Consider the following 27083-nt stretch of genomic DNA (forward strand, 5'->3'; position numbering starts at 1 on the left):
GCTTCATTTATTTCTACCATTCTATCTTTCACCTCACTTATCCTATCTTCTGCCTCGGTTATTCTACTGTTGTTTCCCTCCAGAATGTTTTTGATCTCAGTTATTGCGTTATTCATTATTGATTGACTCTTTTTTATTTCTTCTAGGTCCTTGTTAAACATTTCTTGCATCTTTTCAATCCTGTCTCCAGTCTATTTATCTGTAACTCCATTTTGTTTTCAAGATTTTGGATCATCTTTACTATCATTATTCTAAATTCTTTTTCAGGTAGACTCCCTATCTCCTCTTCTTTTGTTTGGTTTGGTGGGCTTTTATCACGTTCCTTTACCTGCTGAATATATCTCTGCCTTTTCATCTTGTTTAGGTTGTTGTGTTTGGGGTGGCCTTTCTGTATGCTGGCAGTTTGTGGTTCCTCTTTATTGTGGAGGTTCCTCGCTATGGGTGGGATTGGATGAGTGGCTTGTCGAGGTTTTCTGGTTTGGGAAGCTTACATCGGTGTTCTGGTGGGTGGAGTTGGATCTCCTCTCTCTGGGGTTCAATGAAGTGTCCAGTAGTGAGTTTTGAGGTGTCTCTGGGTTTGGTATGACTTTTGGTCACCTGTATTTTAATGCTCAGAGTTATATTCCTGTGTTGTTGGAAAATAATCTTGGTATGTCTTGCTCAGAAATTTGTTGGCTCTTGGGTGGAGCTTGGTTTCATTGTAGGGATGGAAGTTTTTGGATGAGCTCTTGTCGATTAATGTTCTCTGGATTCAGGAGTTTTCTGGAGTTCTCAAATTTTGGATTTAAGCTTCCTGCCTCTGGCTTTCAGTCTTATTCTTACAGTAGCCTCAAGACTTCCCCATCCATACAGCACTGATGATAAAACATCTAGGTTAATGGTGAAAAGCTTCTCCACAGTGAGGGACACCTGGAGAGGTTCACAGAGTTACATGGAGAAGAGAAGAGAAAGGAGGAAGATAGAGGTGACCAGGAGGAGAAAAGGGGGAATCAAAATGAGAGAGACAGATCCAACCAGTAATCAGTTACCTAAGTTCTCCATAGCCAGGAACACACAAGGAGATTCACAGAGTTGGGTAGAGAAGAAAAGAGGGAGAGATGAAAGAGAAGTGATGTGGTGGAGAAAAAGGAGAGTCAAAAGGGGAAGAGAGCAATCAAGACAGTAATCACACTCCTAAGTAAAAATGGGTTCTGAAGATTTGGTTCTTAAAGGTACAAAATTGATAACAAATATGAAAAAGCAAAGATTAAAAATCTAGAGTAGAGGTTAGACTCTCAAAAAATACAGTATTAAAAAAATCACAAAAATTATAAATATATATATATGAAATTTAGTTTAAAAATAGTCTTTTTTTGCAAGGTAATAATAGGTTATAAAAATGAAAATTAAAGGAGTAATAAAGAATTTTAGAATTACAAAATGATAACAGTAAAATATATCTAGGAATTTCTCTGGAGCTGTTGAGGGCAGTGTGGGGTCAGTTCAGTTTCAGACAGTTCCTTGTTCCAGCTTATACTTCTTCTCAAGGTCAATAGGCCCCTTCCAATGCAGTCACTAACCGGTTTTAATCTGTTGCTCCTGTCACTTCCAGTGCAGTTCCCTCTTTGTTTATATTGGCTCCCTCTGTTTGCAAGTGTCTTCAGTGTCTAATTTCCGCCCTGACACAAGGCAGCAAAGGTGGTCACTTATTTAGGCTCAGTTGTTCAGTTGTGCTGTGGGGAGGGAGAAACACTGCAAAGAAATATCACTGATGTGTGTGGGGAGTGCTCACAGTGTCTGGGCCACATTGGGTTTGCCCCCACTCCTGGCACGTGTGCTTTGCCGGTCTACACTGCTCAGGCTCCAGGTTGTTCTGCAGGGGAACTGTCTAAAGTGGGCCCTGGGTTGCGTGCACTTCCCAGGTCTAAGCTGCTCAGGTTCAGGGTCTCAGGTACTCCACAAAGGCACAGATTTGGTTGGAAGTCACGGCTAGGTGCGTAATCTGTGGGTTCCTTTTTTTTTTTTTTTTCACTCCCGATTATGTTGCCTTTCGAGATTGCAAAACTCCCCAGAGACCCGCCCGTTAGAGGGTTCCCTGGTGTTTGGAAACTTCTCCTTCACAACTCCCTCCCCAGGATGGGTCTCCATCCCTAAGTCTTTTGTCTCTCTTTTTATCTTTTGTATTTTGCCCTACCTCCTTTCGAAGACAATGGGCTGCCTTTCTGGGTGCCTGGTGTCCTCCGCCAGCATTCAAAAGTTGTTTTGTGGAATTTGCTCAGCGTTCAAATGATCTTTCGATGAACTTGTGGGGGAGAAAGCAGTCTCCCCGTCCTATTCCTCTGTCATCTTCTAGAATACAGCCAATTAATTTAAGTAAGCTATCAAACCAATGGTCTTGATAATGTGAGAAAGAAACTGTCCATCATACTGACAAGAGCAGTGAAACTCAGTCATTCTCAAACTGTGGCCCCAGATAAGTAGCATTAGCATTACCTGAAAAGTTGTTAGAAATGCTAATTCTCTGTAGATCTCAGCCATCCAAGACCTACTGAATCTTAGGTTTAGCGTCCCCTTCAGGTGATTCAGGTGCATGCTTGTAGTCTCTGAAATGGGTCCTTCCAAAAATCCTGGAAACTTCCAGAGAATCTGATTTTTCTAATCTTGATCTCCTAATCTTACACGTCATGAATCTCTATAATTTTCAGTGTCCTTTGTTGACTTTTCTCTTGTTTAGGTTGTGTGTGTATGTATTTGATGCTTGTTTTGTTTTGTTTTGTTTTTATCCTCAAGGTAAGCCTCTTAAATAGTGATTTTGAGAGACTTAAAGACTTTTTTTTAACAACTCCCATTGTTCCCTCACCCTAGTGGGAATTGTTTCAACTCTGCTTCCTGAGCTCCGTCCAATAATTTCTCCCTGAGAATATGCACTCTTCCCCAGGGTCATGACTCATGCATGTCAGTGATGCCAGAGATGAGGAAGCTGTGAGGCTGTATGGAGATGGTTGCCCAGAAAGTATAAGACATGAACTCTCTTCTCCCATCCAGGACTGAGGAAAGGTGAGAGCCTGAGGGTTTTCACACCCTCAGATAGGTCAATGATAGTTAGGTTCTTAGAGACACTTGTTGGAGGGTGGGGAGAATAAACAAGTGACCTAAATTTGACGGTACTAAGTGTAATGTTGGAGAAGAGCTTTGGGAAGAAATCTGAGGGTGGGTATATGCTGTTAAAACAGCTGCTTCAGGTTGCATGTAAAACCCAGTACTTTTAGCAACCAAATATAGATCTGGCCTTATGAGACAGGGAACAGAAGATAAGTAAAATCACTTTTAAAATCTCCACATAATTAATTACCTACTTAATACATTAATTTGACAATATTCACTGAGCATAAGGTGTATCAGAGTTGCTGTTCCAAGTTCTGGGGTTACCAAGATATTGAAATTATGATGTGGTTGGTTGAGGGAAGAAGTTTTAAAAAATGAATGATAATAAACCTGTAACAGAGGTTTGTTTTCGATGTTTGTATGTGTATGTTTGTGTGTGTGTCTGTTATTCACTCAGCTGTGTCTGAATCTTTATGATCTCATGGATTGTAGCCTGCCAAGGTCCTCTGTCCATGAAATTCTCCAGGCACAAATACTGGAGTGGGTTGCCATTCCCTTCTCCAGGGGATCTTCCTGACCCAGGGATGAAACTGCGGTTTCCCTCATTGCAGGCAAATTCTTTATCATCTGAGCCACAAGGGAAGCCCCATTTTTTATGTTTAAGAATATTGAAAAATGAAGAATTTGTTCTGCATGGGAGAAATAATGAGAAGAGTGATGAAAAAGGTGATGTTCATATTGACTTTTTCTATGGTTGAGAAGATGATGAAGAGAATTGCAGGAAACAAAAATGGAAATAAATACACAGCATCTTTAAGACTATTTTCCATTAAAGAGCTAGTGGTTCACCAGAGGTGGAGGTACTAATTAGAAAGGCCGATGGAACTTACATTTAGAGCCCTGTGTGACATGCTGAATTGTGTGCACATGTATATGTTTCTACCCTGACTTGATCCACAAAGTATTGTATGTGTCTCCTAAGGGGCTCTGGTGGAATCACTACAAGAATCGATGTGAGAGGGGAACATGATCAGAGACCTTCTGAAAGGTCTCATGGACAGCTGTATAGAAGGTGTACTGGAATGAAAGATGAAAGGGAAAATTAAAAAGGGAGTGATCCCTGAGAGGTAATGGATTTCAGGAAGTCAGGTGAGAGTGGGTGGAGATTGAGAGGAAGCCAAAGGAGTAGGGAGGGCACTTAGCCCTCACCTTTTGCCTCTGTCTCTCACCCTCAGAGTCCTTCTTCATTTTTGTTTCCACTCCCTCCCCTGCCACACCACCTTTCCATGTCTTCTTCCTTCACCATTCTATTCCCACAGCTTCCTTCCTTATGATAAATTTTCTCCTTTGAATTCTTCATTTATTTCACTTTCTTTTACTTCAACATTTTTTTTTCTTCTACCCTTGGATCAATACCACCTTCTGAAATTGCTTTCATTTCAGAAGAGTTGTAAGTCCCCTTCAAACAATGTATTTATCTATTTCTTAACTAATGAAATACTTAACCCTTTGCCATTTTCCCACATATAATCTGAGGAGCCTCATTCAGTAAGGGTCACCTACCCTGGAGGTTGGAAAGAAATGGAATGTCCCAGATGTGCAGCTGTACCCAGAGACTCCCTCACATGTCCTGAACCCCAATAACTTTTAACACACCTATCAGTTAACCCCAGTTAACACCATCTAAATTGGAATATTTAGGACATTCTCTGCTTTGAGGATTGGCCCCATAAACAGCAAAAAATCCTTAACCAGTTCAGCTAAAACTGGATCTCTCTCTCCCAGGTGGTGCACTGGTAAAGAATCTGCCTGCCAATGCAGGAGTCACAAGAGACCCCTCGGTTGGGAAGATCCCATCCCATGGACTAGAAAATGGCAACCTACTCTAGTTTTCTTGTATGGAAAATCCCATGGACAGAGGAGCCTGCGGGGGCTACAGTCCATGGGGTTACAAAGAGCTGGACATGACTGAAGTGACATAGCACACACACACACACACACACACACACTTTTTAATTACCAACCATAAGCAAAGATGGGTACTGAAGGGGACAAATAAATTGGGAAATCAAGGCCTATGTGTCTAGCACATTATGATTAAATTCAGAAGGGAAAACATAGGCACATAAGAACTTCATGAACATTCTGTTGCTTTCACTGTTGCATGAAAAATGATTGATACAATATTCATGCTTTCTAATAACTCTAATTGAAAAATAACCTTTAAGTTGTATAAAACATAATAGGTTTTTTAAAATAAATTAATATTTAAAAAGGAAAAATGATTGGTGTAAAAATGTAGTAGAGACTGGAGTAGAGTAGAAGACTACACAGAGGAGAGTGATTAATATTTACTATTCCAAATACTATCCTGGGAAGTTTATGTGTCATTTTATTTAATCCCTTAGCCAATTTTTATAAAGAAAACATATTTCTTTCAGATGTGGAAACTGAGACTCACATTAAATAACTTACTCAAGGCCAGATCTCAAAGAAATAGAAGTTCTCAAATTTGATTCCGTTTGGTTTGACTCTATGTATCTTCCAGCTAGATTACACTGAATCTTGGAAAGGCAGGTGGAATGTGTCTGGGTGGCTTTAAGATATCTCACGTATGTTTTTTCCAACACCAACTAGTAAACTTTCCAGAGACAAGATCATTCAGTCAGCACTTGGTATTGTGCTCTGTACATAAGAATGTCCATTATTGACTTGGACAACTGAATTGAGCCCTGGAGCACGAAGAGGGCAAGCAACAACTTCATGCCTATCTCTGGTGTGTTTTCTTTAGGAGTATGGAGAAGACATCATGGATTCAGGGAACCTCACGTGGGTATCAGAATTTGTCTTCCTAGGGTTCTCACAGTATCAGGAACTCCAGCTTTTCTTATTTCTGGTGTTCCTGCTTGTCTACACCACCACTGTCATGGGGAACCTCCTCATCATGGTGACAGTGACCTCTGATTCCAGGCTCCACACACCCATGTATTTCCTGCTGAGAAATATGGCTGTTATAGATGTCTGCTTCTCCTCAGTCACTGCCCCAAAGATGCTGGTGGACATCCTCGCTGAGAAGAAGACCATCTCCTACCAGGGCTGCATGGCCCAGATCTTCTTCTTCCACTTTCTGGGAGGTGGGACTCTCCTCTTCCTCTCAGTGATGGCCTATGACCGTTACATAGCCATCTCCCGGCCCCTTCACTATGTCACCATCATGAACACTCAAGTGTGTATGGGGCTGGTGGTGGCTGCCTGGGTAGGAGGCTTTGTTCACTCCGTTGTCCAGCTGATTCTGATGCTCCCATTGCCTTTCTGTGGACCCAACATCCTAGATAACTTCTACTGTGATGTTCCACAAGTACTGAGGCTTGCCTGCACAGATACCTCCCTCCTGGAGTTCCTTATGATCTCCAACAGTGGGATGCTGGTCCTCATCTGGTTCCTCCTCCTTCTGATCTCTTACACAGTCATTCTGGTGATGTTGAGGTCCCACTCTGGGAAGGCAAGGAGGAAGGCAGCTTCCACCTGCACCATCCACATCATTGTCGTGTCTATGGTCTTCATTCCTTGTATCTATATTTATGCCCGGCCCTTCACCTCTTTCCCCATGGACAAAGCTGTGTCCATCAGTCAAACAGTTATCACCCCCATGCTCAACCCAATGATCTACACCTTGAGGAACCAGGAGATGCAGGCAGCAGTGAAGAGATTAGGCAAGCACCTAGTGATTTCCAGGAGGGAGTGAACTTAAAATAGGTTGATTTTAAATGACAAATCTTCTCACTGAACCTTTGTTTTCCATGTGAGAAGTGGAAAATATGGAGTGTGACAATTGAAATTAAAGTAATATTTCTACGGACATTTTCCTGTGTCAGCTATTTTGTTAGTTACTTTCAGACTTCTCTCTCATTCTTACAAAACTGACAGGAGGTATGGTAGTATTATACACTTTTACAAATGAGAAAACTCAGAGAGAAAAGACTTGCTCAGTGATGAAAAGCAAGTGAGAGGTAGAGCTTGGCCAGGAGATGGTTCCTCTGACCCCAGGTTTTGAGGGAGGAGATACAGGTGGGATTTGAAACTCAGAGTGTCTTGCCATCACAAGGGAAAACTTAGAGAGTTCCTCTTCTATGGGTGAATATCTCTGATGAATGGTCAATACTTCTATGTCAAATCTGGAACAATTACATTTGTTCTCCTCCCTGCTCTCACAGCAGATTCCCTACTGTGGTATTTCAGAAGTGATATCTTTTGTTAAGTTTCTAAATATTTTTCATCATCAAAGTACATATTTACATGCACTTTGGATTGGGTCTTTCTTGACCAAATACTTCTTGGATATTCTGCAGGATATTCTACTTTAGCAACCAAATCTTTATATACTTTGGATGATATGGCTCTGAGGACAATGTTGTAGGTGGTTGGGGAACCCAGGCTAGAGAAGGCAGGGACCTTGTCCTGCTTCCTGAGGGAGTCCAGTAGTTTCTCCCCAAGGATATACTCTTGTCTCCTCGGGTCACTCTCCTTGTTGTATGGGTGATGTGTGGGCACTGGCTGGGAAACTGATCCTGCAGATAAAGGATCTCTAAAAAGACGGATGATCTGAAGACTCTTTCCCATTCTGGGCTGAAGGAAGGTGTGAAACCAGCATTTTCTCACCTAGAAACTAGGATTTTTCTCACCTATAGAGCAGCTGTAAGAAGCATCCAGAAACTTGTTGGAGAGTGTGGAGAATAAACAAGTGATATGGACTCCATGCTAGTCAGTCTAAAGTCTGAGGATAACCTCGAGTGTAATGCAGAGGATACAAGGCATCATTAAAAACCAATTCCTCAAGTGGAAAGTGAAAACCAGGCTTTCAACCACCAAGAAACACTTGGTCTTGTGGTTTAGAGGGAAGATGCTGAGAACAAAGGATAAGGTGATACACCCCACAATCTTCCACATGGTCACATTGAACAAGATCACATAATTATCTACTAATACATTGAGATAGCAACGTATTTGAGCAAATGCTAAATCAGAGTTGCTATTATAGGTGCTGGGGCTACTAAATTATTGAATTTATAATCTAGTTAAGTGAAACAACAGGAAAAATATGATAAAGGCTGTAACAAAGGTACTTGCAAAATGTTACTGGAACCCAGAGAAATGAATTAATTCTGCATGTGATTAATGGAGAAGGAGTTACAGAAAAGGGGATATTTGAGGACTTCAAGGTTGAGAGGGTAGTAGAAGGTATTTTAGGAAACAGAATGCATTCCCAAAGCTACAGAAATAACCAAGCTTAGGGCATATGTGAGACACCATGGATTCCTGACTAGCAATCACTTCCTGGGTAACAGGGGTACTGATGAGAAAAGTAGATGGGGCCTACATTTTGATCTTGGTGTGACATACTGAGAGTTACATGTACATGTTTAAGCGTGTTTTTGAATCCTGAATTAACCCAAAACAAATGTTAGATCTCTTCTAAGAGTCTAGGTTCTAAGCTGTGAGTCCTTGATATAAAAGATTATAATGAGGAATGAAAGTGGTCAGGTACAAGTTTATGAAGGTCTCTGTGACGGTGATATAAAAGATGGACTTCAGTGGACGCAGATGAAAGCTGAAAGACGACACTAAAATAATCTCTGAAGGACAACAGTTTGCAGGAGACAGGTGGGGGTGGTGAGAAGAGATAAAGCAGGGGAGTGGAGAGGCCACTTAACCCTCATCTGTCACCTCTATCTCTGACCCTCTGCATCCTTCTTCATCTTTGTTCCCAGTCTTCCCCCACCCCAACATTTCCCTTCCCCTTCTTTCCTCTCCCTCCCTCTTAATCACCCCTCTTTATTCCTTTTTCTATTCTATTTCTCTTATTTCATCATCTTCCTTTCTCTTTTATCCTTGTATTCAGTAACATCTTCCAAAATTCATTTCTTTAAGAAGAACTCTTTCAGTGCCATTCATGGAAGATCATCACCCTTTGCTTAACCCAAAGAATCTCTCTCCTACCCTCATATCTCAGCACACACACCATCTATCCTCTTACCTCACCCAGTAAGGAACCACCTACCCCAGGGAGGGGAGGCATTCCCTCTAGCTGTTCACCCACTCATCAGTCAATACTTTTTGAGTATTGACTATCAGCAAAGATGGGTACTGTAGGGTACAAATAAATTATAAGAAGCATATTCATTCCTCTGGATTCTATAGTTGAATTATGGAGGGAAAAACATAGAAACATAAAAAGTTCATTACATATGCTGACTGTTGCATGAAAAATCTTGGTACAAAATATGTTAGAGATTCGAGGAAAGGAGAAGGCTTAAGAATAGGAGACTGCACAGAGGAGAGTGATTTCCATTTATTATTCCAGACACTCTTCTGGAGTAGAGCTATCTCCTCTCTGAAGTGTATTTACGTGTTTCTAGGTCTGTTTTCCCTCATCAACCTGTGAGTTCTTGAGAGGAGAATGTTTGTCCTATTTTTCTATCCTTAGAATTGAGCATAGAGGTGTACCAAACCTGTCTTTTACTTCTCTCCTACTCTTAAGAAAAGGATAACCTTCAGTTCTGTTAACAAATTGATCTAAAACCTAGGTAGCCAAATATTTACCCAGGAAAGATTGCTTTATTCAAGATCGGCAGAGAATTGCAATTCAGGGTCTGCACTCACAGTGAGCCATGTGTAAGTGCTTCAGTGTAAGAGAAAAAGACTGCTTTTATAGAGAGGGAAAGAGAGTGGGAGACTGCAGTATCAAAGAGTCCATAGTTCTTCATGGGCTAAGTCCTCACCAGTCTTTTCTTTTTCTTTTTTTTTTACTGTGAGAAAGTGTTGAACCATATAACTATATTCTATTTAAATTTGCAAATTTGAAATTATATGTTTAACCAGTTTTTTCCTCTACATTTTAATACAGTATAAGGAATTATAACAAGCAAAAGATTATGTGTAAAATGCTTCTAAACTATAAAACACTGTATTATATGAACATGCTCTTCAGTTCAAGAACCAGATGGTATAATAACTCTACCTGTCTATAGGTGCTTTCCATCACATTACTTCTCCCCAGATGAAACCACATTCTTGAATTTGGTGTTTATCACTCCATTGCTTATAAAAACAATTTCATCAAATATTAACATAATCAGTATATTATTTTTTTGTTTGTGCTTTATACAAATAAGACTGTACCTGAAATTCTGGGATTTGCTTTTTTTCACTCCACATTGTCTCTAAATGTCCATATTGTTTTGTTTGGCTGTAATTCACTCATCTGCACCGCTGTGTGTGTAATATTCTGTTGTAAGAATAAGCTTATTTGGATTGTCCTGGTTTTTGCTCTCGAAACAACACTCTTTTTGGTGGTCTTCTACTTGTCTCCAGCTGTCATGTTGCAGAGCTTTGGGTTATATACCTTGAAATGGAATTGCTGAATCATGAGATCTTCAAAGATTTACCTTTAAAAAGTAGTGCAAAATTGCTTTCCCAAGTTGTACTGAATTACACAGTCATCAGAAGCACTGAAGTGTTCCCTTTGATTCACATCGTCATAAACAATTAATATTGTCAGACTTCTTAATTGTTGCCAATTAAGTGAATAAAAAATGGTATTTCATGATAGTCTTTGTTTTTAAACTGGAGAGATTAAAAAAATTTTAATTTATTTATTTGGCTGCACCAGGTCTTAGTTAGTACATGTGGGATCAACCTTGATCTTCACTGCCTTGAGCAGAATCTATAGTAGCAGCATGTAGGGTCTAGTTCCCTAACTGGGAATTGAATCCAGGCCCCTGCAATGGGAGGGTGGAATATTAGCCTCTGGACCACCAGGGAAGTCCAGGCTTTTTCTTTTCAATGTAGAAGTTCTTACATAACTTGGTTACTGATCTATTGTCAGTGTTTACTATAATCTTGTCTACATTGGAAGAAGGGGAGTCTTCCTTTTTCCTGTTGGTTTCTGAGGTTGTAGTAGGGTGTGAGAACTCCTGTTCCCCCGATTCTACTTAACTGAAGTTTCTGTTTACTAATTTTTAAACATTTATTGAATTTTCACAGTGGGCCAAGTAACTCCAAGACAATAAAACATTGGAATCATCTTTCTAAAATGGATAAATTATATACAGTCCCACTCTGAGGAGTCAACTTTGAGGCTGGTATGTAGCTTAGTAGATAATTTATCATTCTACGTGCCTTGAGAAAAGAAATATATAAACAGAGGATACAATGACTTTTTTATTAAGAACTAAATCAGAATCATAATTAATTAATCCAGGTGATTTAATTAGCCAATTTTTATAAAGTTGCAGTTAATGACATCTGACAGTAAAGGAGATTGATAAGACCTATTGACTTCTCCAGAATCAATCCAGGCCATTTTAAGGAAAGACTGGAGTTTAAAATGAACTGAAACTCTAAACATTGGAAGAACTAGTGTTTTTAGAATCCCTTTTACTTAAAAGCCACAATTTCTTATACTTTAAAAAATAAACCAGAGGGATTGTGGTTTGCTAAGTATAAATATTTGCAACAAAAGAATTCAGATCATGCTGGAAATCTCATGTAAAACAGAAAACTGTATCTAAGAACTCACAGTTTTTATTCTACACCAAGATAATAAAAATCAGCTAAACAGTTCATTATAATGTATAAGGAATATATATACAATTCCTTATACATAATGTATAAGTTTTATAGATGGTGCAATAGAATTGGATATACATGGGGAGTCCACCTTGGGATATGGTTGGTAAAATAAATGACAAATTTATAGGGTTTGTTTCCAGTGTAGTATACAAACCTTTCCCCACCTATCTTGTTGTCCAAGATCAATTAATTTTTTTAAAGTAAGCTATCAAACCAATGGTCTTGATAATGTGAGAAAGAAACTGTCCATCATGCTAACAAGAGCAGTGAAACTCAGTCATTCTCAAATGGTGGCCCCAGATAAGTAGCATTTAGCATCACCTGAAAAGTTGTTAGAAATGCTAATTCTCTGTAGATCTCAGCCATCCAAGAGCTACTGAATCTTAGGTTTAACATCCCCTTCAGATGATTCAGGCACATGTTTACAGTGTGAGCCACTGGTCTCTGAAATGGGTCCTTCCAAAAATCTCAGAAACTTTCAGAGAATCTGGTTTTTCAACTTTTGATCTCCTAATCTTACATGTCATGAATCTCTATAATTTTCAGTGTCTCTGTTGGCTTTTCTTTTCTTTTGCTTGTATGTGTGGTGTGTTTGATTCTGTTTTGTTTTTCTTGCTTTTTTGTCCTCAAGGCAGCCCTCTCAAATAGTAAGCGTTTTTGAGATGCTTAGAAACTTTTTAACAGCTCCCATTGTTCCCTTGCCCCCAGTGGGATCATTTCAGCTCTGCCTACTTAGATCAGTCCAATAATTTCTCCCTGGGAATACGCGCTCTTCCCCAGGGTCATGACTCATGCGTGTCAGTGATGCCAGAGATCAGGAAACTTTGAGGCTGTATGGAGAGAGTCTCCCAGAAAGTGTAAGACATGAACTCTCTTCTCCCATCTGGGACTGAAGGAAGGTGAGAGCCTGAGGGTTTCCACATCCTCAGATAGGTCAATGATAGGTTCTTAGAAACACTTGTTGAAGGGTGAGGAGAATAAAAAAGTGACCTAGATTTGATGGTACTAAGTCTAATGTTGGAGAAGAGCCTTGGGAAGAAATTTGGGAGCAGGAATGTACTGTTAAAACAGCTGCTTTAGGTTGCATGTAAAACCCAGTACTTTTACCAACCAAGTATAGATCTAGCCTATGGAGGATAAGTAAAATCACTTTTTAAATCTCCACATAATTAATCACCTACTTAATACATTAATTTGATAATATTTATTGAGCATGTGCTGTATCAGAGTTGTTGTCCCAAGTTCTGCGATTACCAAGATATTGAAATTATGATATAGTTGGTTGAGGAGAGAAGCTGACAAAAATGAACGATGATAAACCTGTAACAGAGGTTTGTTTCAGATATGTGTGTGTGTGTGCGTGCGTGCGAGTATATGTTAGTCGCTCAGTCATGTCCTATTCTTTGTGACACTATGGACTTTAGCTTGCCAGTCTCCTCTGTCCATGGAATTTTCCAGGCAAGAATACTGGAGTGGGTAGCCATTTGCTTCTCCAGGGAATCTTCCTGACCCAGGGATCAAACCTGATCTCTTGCATTGCAGACAGATTCTTTACTATCTCAGCCACAAGGGATGACTGATTTTTAATGCTTAAGAACTTGAAAAATGGGGAATTTGTTCTGAGTGGGAGAAAGAGTGAGAAGAGTGACGGAAAGGGTCACATTCACATGAATATTTTCTAGGGTTGAGAAGATGGAAAGAATTGTAAGAAATAAACATGGAAAGAAATATGCAGCATGTTTAAGACTGTAATTCATTAAAGAGCTAGTGGTTCATTGGAGGCAGAGTTACTGGTTAAAAAGCAGATGGTGCTTACATTTAGAGCCCTGTGTGACATGCCGAGTTGCTTGCATATGTATGTGTTTCTACCCTGACTTGATCCACAAAATATTAAATGTGGTTCCTAAGGGGCTCTGGTGGAATCACTAAAGAATAGACATGAGAGGGGGACATTATCAGATCAGTATTTAGAAAGGTCTCATGGACAGCTGTGTAGAAGGTGTACTGGAACGAAAGAGAAAGGGAAAAGTTAAAAGGGAGTGATCCCTGAGAGAGAATGGATTCCAGGAGGTCAAGTGAGAGTGGGTGGAGATTGAGAGGAAGCTGAAGGCATGGGGAAGGCAGTTAGCCCTCACCTGTCACCTCTATCTCTTGCCCTCTGAGTCCTTCATTTTTGTTCCCACTCCCTCCCCTGCCACACCACCCTTTCCTGTCTCCTTTCACCATTATATTCCCCTATCTTCCTTCCTTATGATTTTCTTTCTCTCTAAATTCTTTGTTTATTTCTTTTACTTCAATAATTTTTTCTTCTACCCTTGGATCAATACCACTACCATCTGAAATTGCTGTCCTTTCAGAAGAGCTCTGTCTCCTTCAAACAATGTATTTATCTATTTCTTCACTAATGAAATAGTTACCCCTTTGCCACTTTCCCACTATAATCTGGGGAGCCTCATCCAGTAAGGGTCACCTACCCGGGGGATGGAAAGAAATGGAATGTCACAGGTGTGCCACTGTGGCCAGAGGCTCCTTCACATGTCCTGAACCCTAATAGCTTTTCACCCACTTAGCAGTTAACACCAGGTACTTATTAATTACTGACTATGGGCACTGCAGGGCACAGTTAAACTGAGAAATCAAGACCTATGTGTCTAGCACATTATGGGTGCATTGTGAAGGAAAAACACAGACACATGAAAAGTCCATTAACACGTTCTGATGTGTTCATTGTTGCATGAAAAATGATTGATGCCATAACCATTATTTCTATTAACTGTAAATGGAAAGTAACCTTCAAAGTGCATAAAACATAAGAAATTTTTTAAAAGGAAAAATGACTAGCATAAAAATGTAGTCGAGGCTGCTGTGGACTGGGAGACTGCACAGAAGAGAGTGATTAACATTTATTATTCCAAATACTGTTTATGAAATTTATGTTATTTTATTTAATCCCTTAGCCAAATTCTATAAAGAAAATGTATTTCTTTCAGATGTGGAAACTGAGACTCAGATTAAGTAATTTACTCAAGTCCAAATCTCAAGGAAATAGCTCTGAAATATGATTTTGGTTCTATTGAACTCTAAGTGTCTTCCCACCATGAGATTACACTGAATCTTGGAAAGGCAAATGGCTTGTGTCTTTGGATGGCTTTAAGATAACTCACATATGTGTATCCCAGCAAAAACTAGTAAACTGTTTGAGACAAAGTCATTCAATCAGCACTTGGTATTGTCATCTGTACATAAGAATGTCCATTACATTGACTTGGACAACTGAATTGAGCCCTTGAGCACTAAGAGGACAAGCAACAACTTCATGCCTGTCTGTCTCTGGTGTGTTTTCCTTAGGTGTATGGAGAAGACACCATGGATTCAGGGAACCTCACATGGGTATCAGAATTTGTCTTCCTAGGGTTCTCACAGTATCAGGAGCTCCAGCTTTTCTTGTTTCTGGTTTTCCTGCTTGTCTACACCACCACTGTCATGGGAAACCTCCTCATCATGGTGACAGTGACCTCTGATTCCAGGCTCCACACACCCATGTATTTCCTGCTGAGAAATATGGCTGTTATAGATGTCTGCTTCTCCTCAGTCACTGCCCCAAAGATGCTAGTGGACATCCTTGCTGAGAAGAAGACCATCTCCTACCAGGGCTGCATGGCCCAGATCTTCTTCTTCCACTTTCTGGGAGGTGGGACTGTCTTCTTCCTCTCAGTGATGGCCTATGATCGCTACATAGCTATCTCCCGGCCCCTCCACTATGTCACCATCATGAACACTCGAGTGTGTGTGGGGCTGGTGGTGGCTGCCTGGGTAGGAGGCTTTGTCCACTCCATTGTCCAGCTGATTCTGATGCTCCCATTACCTTTCTGTGGACCCAACATCCTAGATAATTTCTACTGTGACATTCCACAAGTACTAAGACTTGCCTGCACAGACACCTCCCTCCTGGAGTTCCTTATGATCTCCAACAGTGGGATGCTGGTCCTCATCTGGTTCCTCCTCCTTTTGATGTCTTACACAAAAATCCTGATGATGTTGAGGTCCCACTCTGGGCAGGCAAGGAGGAAGGCAGCTTCCACCTGCACCACTCACATCATTGTCGTGTCTATGGTCTTCATTCCCTGTATCTATATTTATGCCCGGCCCTTTACCTCTTTTCCCATGGACAAAGCTGTGTCCATCAGCCAAACGGTTATGACCCCCATGCTCAACCCAATCATCTACACCCTGAGGAACCAGGAGATGCAGGCAGCAGTGAAGAGATTAGGCAAGCGCCTAGTGATTTCCAAGAGGGAGTGAACTTAACATAGGTTGATTTTAAATGACAAATCTTCTCACTGAACCTTTGTTTTCCATGTGAGATGTGGAGGAAAGTCTTTATGGAGTGTGACAGTTGAAAGTAAACCATTATTTCTATGGACATTTTCCTGTGTCAGCTATTTTGTTAGTTACTTTCAGACTTCTCTCTCATTCTTACAAAACTGACAGAAGGTATGGTGGTATTATACAGTTTTACAAATGAGAAAACTCAGAGAGAAAAGACTTGCTCATTGATGAACAGCAAGTGAGGGGCAGAGCTTGGCCAGAAGATGGTTTCTCTGACTCCAGGTTTTGAGGCAGGAGATATGGGTGGGATTTGAAACTCAGAGAATCTCACCATCACAAGGGAAAACTTACAGAGTTACTCTTCTATGGGAGAATATCTCTGACAAATGGTCAACATTTCTATGTCAAATCTGGAACAATTATATTTGTTCTCCTCCCTGCTCTCTGCCTCACTCCCCACTGTGGTATTTTGGAAATGATATCATTTGTTAAGTTTCTAAATATTTTCCATCATCAAAGTACATATTTACCTGCACTTTGGATTGGGTCTTTCTTGACCAAATACTTCTTGGATATTCTACAGGATATTCTACTTTAGTGACCAAATCTTTATATACTTTGCATGATATGGCTACAAGGACAATGTTGTAGGTGGTTGGGGAACCCAGGTTACAGAGGCCAGGGACCTTGTCCTGCTTCCTGAGGGAGTCCAGTAGTTTCTCCCCAAGGATATACTCTTGTCTCCTAGGGTCACTCTCCTTGTTGTATGGGTGATGTGTGGGCACTGGCTGGGAAACTGATCCTGCAGATAAAGGATCTCTAAGAAGACGCATGACCTGAAGACTCTTTCCCATTCTGGGCTGAAGGAAGGTGTGAAACTAGGATTTTCTCACCTGCGTATAGAGCAGCTGTAAGAAGCATCCAGAAACTTGTTGGAGAGTGTGGAGAATAAACAAGTGATATGGACTCCATGCTAGTCAGTCTAAAGTCTGAGGATAACCTCAAGTGTAATGCAGAGGATACAAGCCATTCAAAATAGATTCCTCAAGTGGCAAGTGAACACCAGGCTTTAACCAGTAAGTTACCCTTGGTCTTGTGGTTTGGAGGGAAGATGCTGAGAGCAAAGGATAAGGTGATACACCCCACAATTTATCACATGGTCACATTGAACAAGATCACATAATTATCTCCTAATATGTTAGAATAGGAACATATTTATTTGAGCAAGTGCTAAGTCAGACTTGCTATTATTGGTGCTGGGGCTACTAAATTATTGAATTTACAATCTAGTTAAGAGAAAGAACAAGAAAAATACGATAAAAGTTGTAACAAATGTACTTACAAAATGTTATTGGAACCGGAACCCAGAGAAATGGATTAATTATGCATGCAAGAAATGGAGAAGGAGTCACAGAGGTGATATCTGAGGACTTCAAGGTTGAGAAGGTAGTAGAAGGTATTTCAGGAAACAGACTGCATTCCTAAAGCTACAGAAATAACCAAACATACAGCGTATGTGAGACACCATGGATTCCTGACTAGCCATCAATTCCCAGGTAACAGAGATACTGATAAGAAAGGTAGATGGAGCCTATGTTTTAGAACTTGGTGTGACCCACTGAGAGGGAGTTTCATGCACATATGTAAGCATGTCTTTGAACCATGAATTAACCCACAATGCATGTTAGGCAGCTTCTAAGAGTCTGAGTTGTTTGTTCATTTTTTTAATAGTCAAAACTATTTTATTTATCCAAAAAGAAACAAGAAAAAAGATCCAAAAAAATTGAAACATGTATATTATCATATGTGGAACAGATCACCAGTCCAGGTTCGATGCATGAGACAGGGTGCTCAGGGCTGGTGCACTGAGATGACCCTGAGGGATGGGATGGGGAGGGAGGTGGGAGGGGGGTTCAGGATGGGGAACTGTAGAAATTATAGAGATTATTTTATTTAAAAAAAATAAACTTAAAATCTGTAGAACTAATAGAAAACAAAAACTAAGATGATAAATATAAACATGTATATCAGTAATTACATTAAATTTATTCAGACTAAATGTCCCAGTTAAAACAACAAAGATTGTTATATTGAATAAAAATTTAAAATCTTATTTTATGCAGCTTACAAGACAAAACTTACATGTAATTTAATAGAGTGAAATAATATTATACATAGCATTCAAACACTAACTAAAAAAAACCTCCCTGGGACAACCCAGAGGGATGGGGTGTGGAGGGAGTTGGGAGGGAGGGTTCAGGATGGGGGGGACACATGTCCACCCATGGCTGATTCATGTCAATGTATGGCAAAAAACCACCACAATATTATAAAGTAATTATTCATCAATTAAAATTAATTAATTTTTAAAAACCACAAAATAGCCAATGCAGATAGACTAATATTAGAAAAGTAGATTTGTTAAAATAATAAAGAGGGATAATTCATAATATTAGATGAGAAATACACTGAGAAGATAGAATAATTCTAAATTTGTGTGTACCTAAAACATCACCTGTGAATATATAAAGCCAATATCAGCATCATTAAATGTAGAATTTTTTTTTTAATCCCGGAAACATAGTTGTAGATATTAATATACATCTAAGATTCTGAGTTTTAAGCTGTGAGCCCTTGACAGTCATTAAAAGATTACAATGAGCAAGCAAGGTGATCAGATACCAGGTTAGAAAGGTCTTTATGACAGTGATATAGTAAATGGAGTGAAGTGGATGCAGATGGAAGCGGAAGGATGAGGCTAAAATGACCCCTATTGGATAACAGATTGCAGGAGTCAGGTAAGGGGGTGGAAAGGCAGGGGAGTGAGGAGGCCACTTAACCCTCACTTGTCACCTCTATCTCTTACCCTCCATGTCCTCCTTCATCTTTATTCCCAGTCCTCCCCTCCCCTCCATCTTTACATTCCCCTTCCTTCCTCTCCCTTCCTCTCCCTTCCTATTAATCTCCCCTCTTTATTGCTTTGTCTATTTTATTTCTCTTATATCAACATCTTCCTTTCTCTTCTATCCTTATATTCAGTAACATCTTCTAAAATTCTAGTTTCACTAAGAAGAGTTCTTCCATTCCCCCTCATACAAGATCCATCACCCCTTTTTTAACCCAGACAATCTCTCTCCCCCATCTCATGTTGCAGCACACACACCACATATTCTGTTACTTCACCCAGTAAGGGACCATCTACACCAGTGAAGGAAGGCATTCCCTATAGATATTCACCCACATGGCAGTCAAAAGATTTTTATTTTATTTTATTTTTTAACTTTACAATATTGTATTGGTTTTTCCATATATCAAAATGAATCCACCACAGGTATACATGTGTTCCCCATCCTGAACCCTCCTCCCTCCTCCCTCCCCATACCCTTCCTCTGGGTCGTCCCAGTGCACCAGCCCCAAGCATCCAGTATCGTGCATCGAACCTGGACTGGCGACTTGTTTCATACATGATATTATACATGTTTCAATGCCATTCTCCAAAATCATCCCACCCTCTCCCTCTCCCACAGAGTCCAAAAGACTGTTCTATATATCAGTGTCTCTTTTGCTGTCTCATATACAGGGTTATTATTACCATCTTTCTAAATTCCATATATATGCATTAGTATACTGTATTGGTGTTTTTCTTTCTGGCTTACTTCACTCTGTATAATAGGCTCCAGTTTCATCCACCTCATTAGAACTGATTCAAATGTATTCTTTTTAATAGCTGAGTAATACTCCACTGTGTATATATACCACAACTTTCTTATCCATTCATCTGCTGATGGACATCTAGGTTGCTTCCATGTCCTGGCTATTATACACAGTGCTGCAATGAACATTGGGATACACGTGTCTCTTTCAATTCTGGTTTCCTCAGTGTGTATGCCCAGCAGTGGGATTGCTGGATCATAAGGCAATTCTATTTCTAGTTTTTTAAGGAATCTCCACACTGTTCTCCATAGTGACTGTACTAGTTTGCATTCCCACCAACAGTGTAAGAGGGTTCCCTTTTCTCCACACCCTCTCCAGCATTTATTGCTTGTAGACTTTTGGATCGCAGCCATTCTGACTGGCGTGAAATGGTACCTCACTGTGGTTTTGATTTGCATTTCTCTGATAATGAGTGATGTTGAGCATCTTTTCATGTGTTTGTTAGCCATCTGTATGTCTTCTTTGGAGAAATGTCTATTTAGTTCTTTGGCCCATCTTTTGATTGGGTCATTTATTTTTCTGGAATTGAGATGTAGGAGTTGCTTGTATATTTTTGAGATTAGTTGTTTGTCAGTTGCTTCATTTGCTATTATTTTCTCCCATTCTGAAGGCTGTCTTTTCACCTTGCTAATAGTTTCCTTTGTTGTGCAGAAGCTTTTAAGTTTAATTAGGTCCCATTTGTTTATTTTTGCTTTTATTTCCAATATTCTGGGAGGTGGGTCATAGAGGATCCTGCTGTGATGTATGTCGGAGAGTGTTTTGCCTATGTTCTCCTCTAGGAGTTTTATAGTTTCTGGTCTTACATTTAGATCTTTAATCCATTTTGAGTTTATTTTTGTGTATGGTGTTAGAAAGTGTTCTAGTTTCATTCTTTTACAAGTGGTTGACCAGTTTTCCCAGCACCACTTGTTAAAGAGATTGTCTTTAATCCATTGTATATTCTTGCCTCCTTTGTCAAAGATAAGGTGTCCATATGTGTGTGGATTTATCTCTGGGCTTTCTATTTTGTTCCATTGATCTATATTTCTGTCTTTGTGCCAGTACCATACTGTCTTGATGACTGTGGCTTTGTAGTAGAGCCTGAAGTCAGGCAGGTTGATTCCTCCAGTTCCATTCTTCTTTCTCAACATTGCTTTGGCTATTCAAGGTTTTTTGTATTTCCATACAAATTGTGAAATTATTTGTTCTAGCTCTGTGAAGAATACCGTTGGTAGCTTGATAGGAATTGCATTGAATCTATAGATGGCTTTGGGTAGTATACTCATTTTCACTATATTGATTCTTCCAATCCATGAACATGGTATATTTCTCCATCTATTAGTGTCCTCTTTGATTTCTTCCACCAGTGTTTTATAGTTTTCTATATATAGGTCTTTAGTTTCTTTAGGTAGATATATTCCTAAGTATTTTATTCTTTCCATTGCAATGGTGAATGGAATTGTTTCCTTAATTTCTCTTTCTATTTTCTCATTATTAGTGTATAGGAATGCAAGGGATTTCTGTGTGTTGATTTCATATCCTGCAACTTTGCTATATTCATTGATTAGTTCTAGTAATTTTCTGGTGGAGTCTTCAGGGTTTTCTATGTAGAAGATCATGTCATCTGTAAACAGTGAGAGTTTTACTTCTTCTTTTCCAATTTGGATTCCTTTTATTTCTTTTTCTGCTCTGATTGCTGTGGCCAAAACTTCCAAAACTATGTTGAATAGTAACGGTAAAAGTGGGCACCCTTGTCTTGCTCCTGACTTTAGAGGAAATGCTTTCAATTTTTCACCATTGAGGATAATGTTTGCTGTGGGTTTGTCATATATAGCTTTTATTATGTTGAGGTATGTTCCTTCTATTCCTGCTTACTGGAGAGTTTTTGTCATAAATGGATGTTGAATTTTGTCAAAGGCTTTCTCTGCATCTATTGAGATAATCATATGGTTTTCATCTTTCAGTTTGTTAATGTGGTGTATTACATTGATTGATTTGCAGATATCAGTCAAAAGATTTTGAGTATTGACTAGCAGAAAAGATGGGTACTGTAGGGCACAAATAAATTATAAGATGCATATTTATCCCTCTGCAAACGTTTAGTTGAATTATGGATGGAAAATACAGAAACACAAAAAGTTTCTTAACATTATGATGTGGTAACTGTTGCATAAAAAATTTTGGTACAAAATATATTAGATTTTCAAGGAAGGGAAGAGGGTTTAAAGTAAGAGACTACACAGAGGAAAGTGTTTGCCATTTATTATTCCAGACACTCTTGTAGGGACCTTGTGTGTTATTTTATTTAATCCTCTAGACAATTCTATAAAGAAAGTCATTTTTATTCCTACCATACAAATGTGGAAACTTAGAGAGGTTAAGTAATTTCTCCAGGGTCAAATATCAAGGAAATAGAAATTTAACTGCAGATCTGTTGAACTCCAAGTGTCTTACCACCAGTAGATAACACTGAATCTTTGAAAGGCAGGTTGCATGTGTCTCTGGATAGTATTAAGCTATCTTGTGAATATATACTTGTGTTTGTGTTCAGCTGCTCAGTCATGTCTGACTGTTTTTGACCTCATGGACTGTGACCTGCCAGGCTCCTCTGTCTATGGGACTTTTCAGGCAAAAATACTGGAGTGGATGGCCATTTCCTCCTCCTGGGGATCTTCCCAACACAGGGATTAAACCTACCTCTCCTGTGTCTCCTGCATTGACAGGCAGACTCTTTACCACTGAGCCTCCTGGGAAGCCCCTGATGAATATATATTTCAGAACCAATTAGTGAACTCTCCAGAGACAAGACCATTAAGTCAGCCCCAGGTATTATTATCTGCACATGAAAATCCATCATCGAGACCTGGACACTCAATTTGAGTGAGCCCCTGAGCAATAAGGCATCACTCTCCTGGTGTGTTTTCTTTAGATGTATGGAGAAGATACCATGGAATCAGGGAATCTCTCATGTAAGTCAGAATTTATCCTGGAGCTCTCCCAGACTCAGGAGCTCCAGCTCTTCCTGTTTCTGGTGTTCCTGTTGGTCTGCACCACCACTGTCATGGGAAACCACCTCACCATGTTCACAGTGACCTCTGATTCCAGGCTCCACACACCCATGTATTTTCTGCTGTGAAACTGGGCAGTCATAGATGTCTGTTTCTCCTCAGTCCCTGCCCCAAAGATGCTGGTGGACTTCCTCACTGAGAAGAAGACCATCTCCTATTAGGGCTATGAGGCTCAGGTCTTTTTCTCCACTTTCTGGGAGGTATCATGACCTTCTTCTCTATGAAAGTCTATGACCATTACCTAGCCATCTCCTGGCCCCTCTACTATGTCACCATCATGAGCATTCAGCTCTGTGTGGGGTTGGTGGTGACAGCCTGGATGGTAGGTTTTGTTCATTCCATCTCCCAACTGGTCCTGATGCTCCCCCTGCCTTTTTGTGGCCCCAATGTCCTAGATAACTTCTACTGTGATGTTCCACAGGTACAGAGACTCGCCTGCACTGACACTTCTGTCTTGGAGTTCCTCATGATCTGCAACAGTGGGGTGCTGATGTCATCTGTTTCCTCCTCCTCCTGATCTCCTACTCAGTCATCCTGGTGATGCTGAAGTCCCACTCAGGGCAGGCAAGGAGGAAGGCAGCTTCTACCTGTACCACCCCTGTTCTCCTGGTGTCTGTGGTCTTCATTCCAAGCATCTACCTCTATTCCAGGCCCTTCTCTTCCTTCTCCATGGTCCAGTCTGTATCCAGCAGCCACATGGTCAAGAACCCCATGTTTGCCCATGATCTGCACCCTGATGAACCAGGAGATGCAGGCAGCACTGAAGAGATTGCACTCACATCAGTTGGATTGTACAAGGGAATGACAGTGGGTAGATCACTTTGGCCTTGTCTTCCACTTGTAAAGTGGAGAGAGAGCTGCTGTGTCTGCCCTCTTCATATCTCCTGGATGTGTTGTGATGGTCCTCATAGAAGTAAATGCACAGTGAACCTAAGCAACATATTCAGATTTTTAGGAAAATGGATAGTATCCTTATTTTTGTTTCTGATGGTTGTTTGAACACTCCTATAATGAGAGAATGTGTTGTCACAGAAACAGTCTGGAAAGTCCCACCCTCCTTTCTGCCTTCTTGGTGGACTGTTTCTTCTTAGGATGACAGAATTTCCCCAGAAGAGCAGTTCTGTTTTTTGTATTTTGACCCCTTTACCTAGTACCCCATTTAAGTGTGAGTCTGGGTTGTTGGAAACTGCCCAGCACTCTGAGTCTTATGCCTTCAATCAAAGACCCTAACCCATCACTTACCAAAGGATGACCTTGAATGAGATACCTGAGGTCTCTTAGCCTTATAACATTTTCCTCAACACACTTGCTAGAATTAATATCTGACCCAAACTACTGTGAGAAAACATTGTACCATATATTTTATTTAATTTGAAAACTTTAAATTATATAAATGTTGTTTTCTCTATATTTTAATACAGTATAAGTAATTATAACAAGTGAAAGATTATGTATAAAATGCTTCTAAGGTATAAAACACTATATTATATGAACACTCATGAATATGCTACAGTTCAAGAACCAGCCTGTACTAATAACTTATACCTGGCTATAGGTGCTTTCCATCACATCACTTCTTCGGAGATGAAACCACATTCTTGAATTTAGTGTTTATCATTCCATTGCTTATAAAAACAATTTTATCACATATTAACATATTCAGTGTATTGCTTTGTTTTGCTTTTTTGAGATTTATACAAATGAAAGATTGCACAGAATATTCTAGAATTTGCTTTCTTCACTCAACATCCTTTCTAAATGTCCACATTGCTTTGTTTGGCTATATTTCATTTATATGCACTGCTGTGTAATAGTCCATTGTAAGAATAAGTTTATTTGGATTGTTTCCAGTTTTTACTCTTGGAACCACACTCTTTTGAATGTTCTACTTGTCTTCAGTTGTTATGTTGAGGAGCTATGGATTAAATACCTTGAAATGGAATTGCTGAATTGTGAGATCTTCAAAGATTTACTTTTACAGAGTAGTGCCAAACTGTTTTCCAAAGTTGTACCAAATTACATGGTCAGCTGCATTGCTGAGGTTGATGCACATACTCCTAATTGTTACTATTGTTGGACTTCTTAACTTTGGCCAATTAAGTGAATAAAAAATGGTATGTCACTGCAGTCTTTTTTTTTGAAAACTTGAGGATTTTTTAAAAACATTTATTTATTTATGGGTCTTGGTCTCTGCGTGTGGGATCTTCCTTAATCTTCATTGCCTTGTGCAGAATCTTTAGTAGCAGCATGTAGGGTCTAATGAGGAATAGTTCCCTAATGAGGAATTGAACCCAGGCCCTGCAATGGGAGTATGGAATATTAGCCTCTAGACCACCAGGGAAGTCCTAGCTTTTTATTTTTAATGTAGAAGTTCTTATGTAACTTGGTTACTGATCTATTGTCAGTGTTTAGTATTGTCTATATTTATTATAACTCCTCTCAGTTTGTAGTTTGTCTTCTTTATTTTTGTGTTAGGGTTATCAATCTTTCATTTTAGTATTGGGTTTTATTTTTTAAAACTGCTTCTTACTCAGAGGACAGAAATATATTCTTGCTTCTTTCAAAGCATGCTAATTATATATAAACTTTTCTATTTCCTTGGTCTTTTCAGTTTTCTTCTCATTAATTTTTCTATTTATTTTGTTTTGTTCTCTTTGTTGGCAGCCTTTTTAAAACTCCTGGTGATTCCTGGCTATTTATATTTAAGAGCAAGGCAATAAAATACTAATTGGTACCTCAACGTATTGAAGCTTTTAGATTTTACCTTAGGGATTCTGGTGGAAATCAGCTCTTTATTGGAGGAGACCCAAGTGCCAATATACAGAGGTCTATTTTTCTAGAGTTGTTGTTTCTGCAAAGAAAAATGATTTCCTGTCTTTGTCTTAGATGCTCAAGTGATGAGGAAAGTGATGGATCAGTAGCTCTAATTCTTACCTGACCTCCTTCTCTCATTTACATACTTTTGATTTCGTGACCTCCACTGTTAGAAGAGGTTTTACTGTAAGACAGACTTCATGTCACTTTTAACAGTCTCTCGCCTCTGTTTCATCATAGTCATTCTCTATTCAGGTGCTTTAAACAAGATAGCCTTCCTCTTGGGGGTCTATTCAAAGCCATTCCCAACCACTTCCCCCTTGTTTGTCCCCCTCATGTGTTCATTTTCCCACAACCCTTAGAAGCTAGATTTGCTCATGTGATCCAGGAATGAAAATTACAACAGTGTGTTAGCCAGGGTGCTTCTGGAAAAGCTTTCTCTTCCCTCTGTAGAGGCAAGAGATGCAGGAGGAGAAAGAAATGGCTCTCTACCTGATTCCTCACCTCCAGCCTTTTTAAAAAGTCTGTTTTTAAATTGGAGGATAATTGCTTTACAATGTTGTGTTGGTTTCTGGTGTACATCAACATGAATCAGCTATAAGTATACATATATATCCTCCCTCTGAGCCTCCCCCCTCCCACTTCCCCCATCCCACCCTTCTGTGTGCATGTGTGTGCACTACGTTGCTTCAGTCGTGTCTGACTCTTTGCGACCCTATGGACCATACCCTGCCAGTCTCCTCTGTCTGTGGGATTCTCCAAGCAAGAGTACTGGAGTGGGTTGCCATTTCCTCCTCCAGGGCATCTTCCCAACCCAGGGACGGAATCAGCCTCTCTTACATCCCTTCATTAGCAGGCTGGCTCCTCACCACTAGCGCCCCTTGGGAAACCCTCCCACCATTCTGCTGCTGCTGCTGCTAAGTCACTTCATTTGTGTCCGACTCTGTGCGACCCCCTAGATGGCAGCCCACCAGGCTCCTCCGTCGCTGGGATTCTCCAGGCAAGAACACTGGAGTGGGTTGCCATTTCCTTCTCCAGTGCATGAAAGTGAAAAGTGAAAGTGAAGTCGCTCAGTCGTGTCCGACTCCTATCGACCCCATGGACTGCAGCCTACCAGGCCCCTCTGTCCATGGGATTTTCCAGGCAAGAGTACTGCAGGGGGTGCCATTGCCTTCTCCTCCCACCATTCTAGGTCATCACAAAGCACCAAGCTGAGTTCCCTGTTTTATACAGCAACTTCCCACTAGCTACCTAGTCTACATTTGGTGATATATATATGTCAATGCTACTGTCCATTCATCCCACCTTCTCTTTCCCAATCTGGGTCCGCAAGCTGATTCTCTACATCTGTCTCATTATTCCTGCCCTGAAAATAGGTTCATAAGTACCATTTTTCTAGATTCCATATATATCTGTTGATATACAATACTTGTTTTTCTCTTTCTGACTTACTTTCTGTCATAC

The 27083-nt window shown here is 40.0% G+C and overlaps 2 protein-coding genes and 1 pseudogene across 2 annotated transcripts; all 3 read left to right on the forward strand.

Moving 5' to 3' along the window:
* The first annotated feature begins 5893 nt into the window (after positions 1-5893).
* LOC133231564 (olfactory receptor 4D1-like) lies at positions 5894-6829 on the forward strand. Its single transcript, XM_061389933.1, has one exon. It carries the CDS (start codon positions 5894-5896, stop codon positions 6827-6829), a length of 936 nt encoding a protein of 311 aa, XP_061245917.1.
* An 8235-nt stretch (positions 6830-15064) lies between these two features.
* Positions 15065-16017, forward strand: LOC133231565 (olfactory receptor 4D1-like). Its single transcript, XM_061389934.1, has one exon. The coding sequence runs from the start codon at positions 15082-15084 to the stop codon at positions 16015-16017; it is 936 nt and encodes a 311-aa protein (XP_061245918.1). The 5' UTR covers positions 15065-15081.
* Positions 16018-22684: 6667 nt separating this feature from the next.
* Positions 22685-23610, forward strand: LOC133231566 (olfactory receptor 4D2-like; annotated as a pseudogene).
* The last annotated feature ends 3473 nt before the right edge of the window (positions 23611-27083 follow it).

The sequence above is a fragment of the Bos javanicus genome, chromosome 19 (genome assembly GCF_032452875.1).
Source record: "Bos javanicus breed banteng chromosome 19, ARS-OSU_banteng_1.0, whole genome shotgun sequence".
NCBI lineage: Eukaryota > Metazoa > Chordata > Mammalia > Artiodactyla > Bovidae > Bos > Bos javanicus.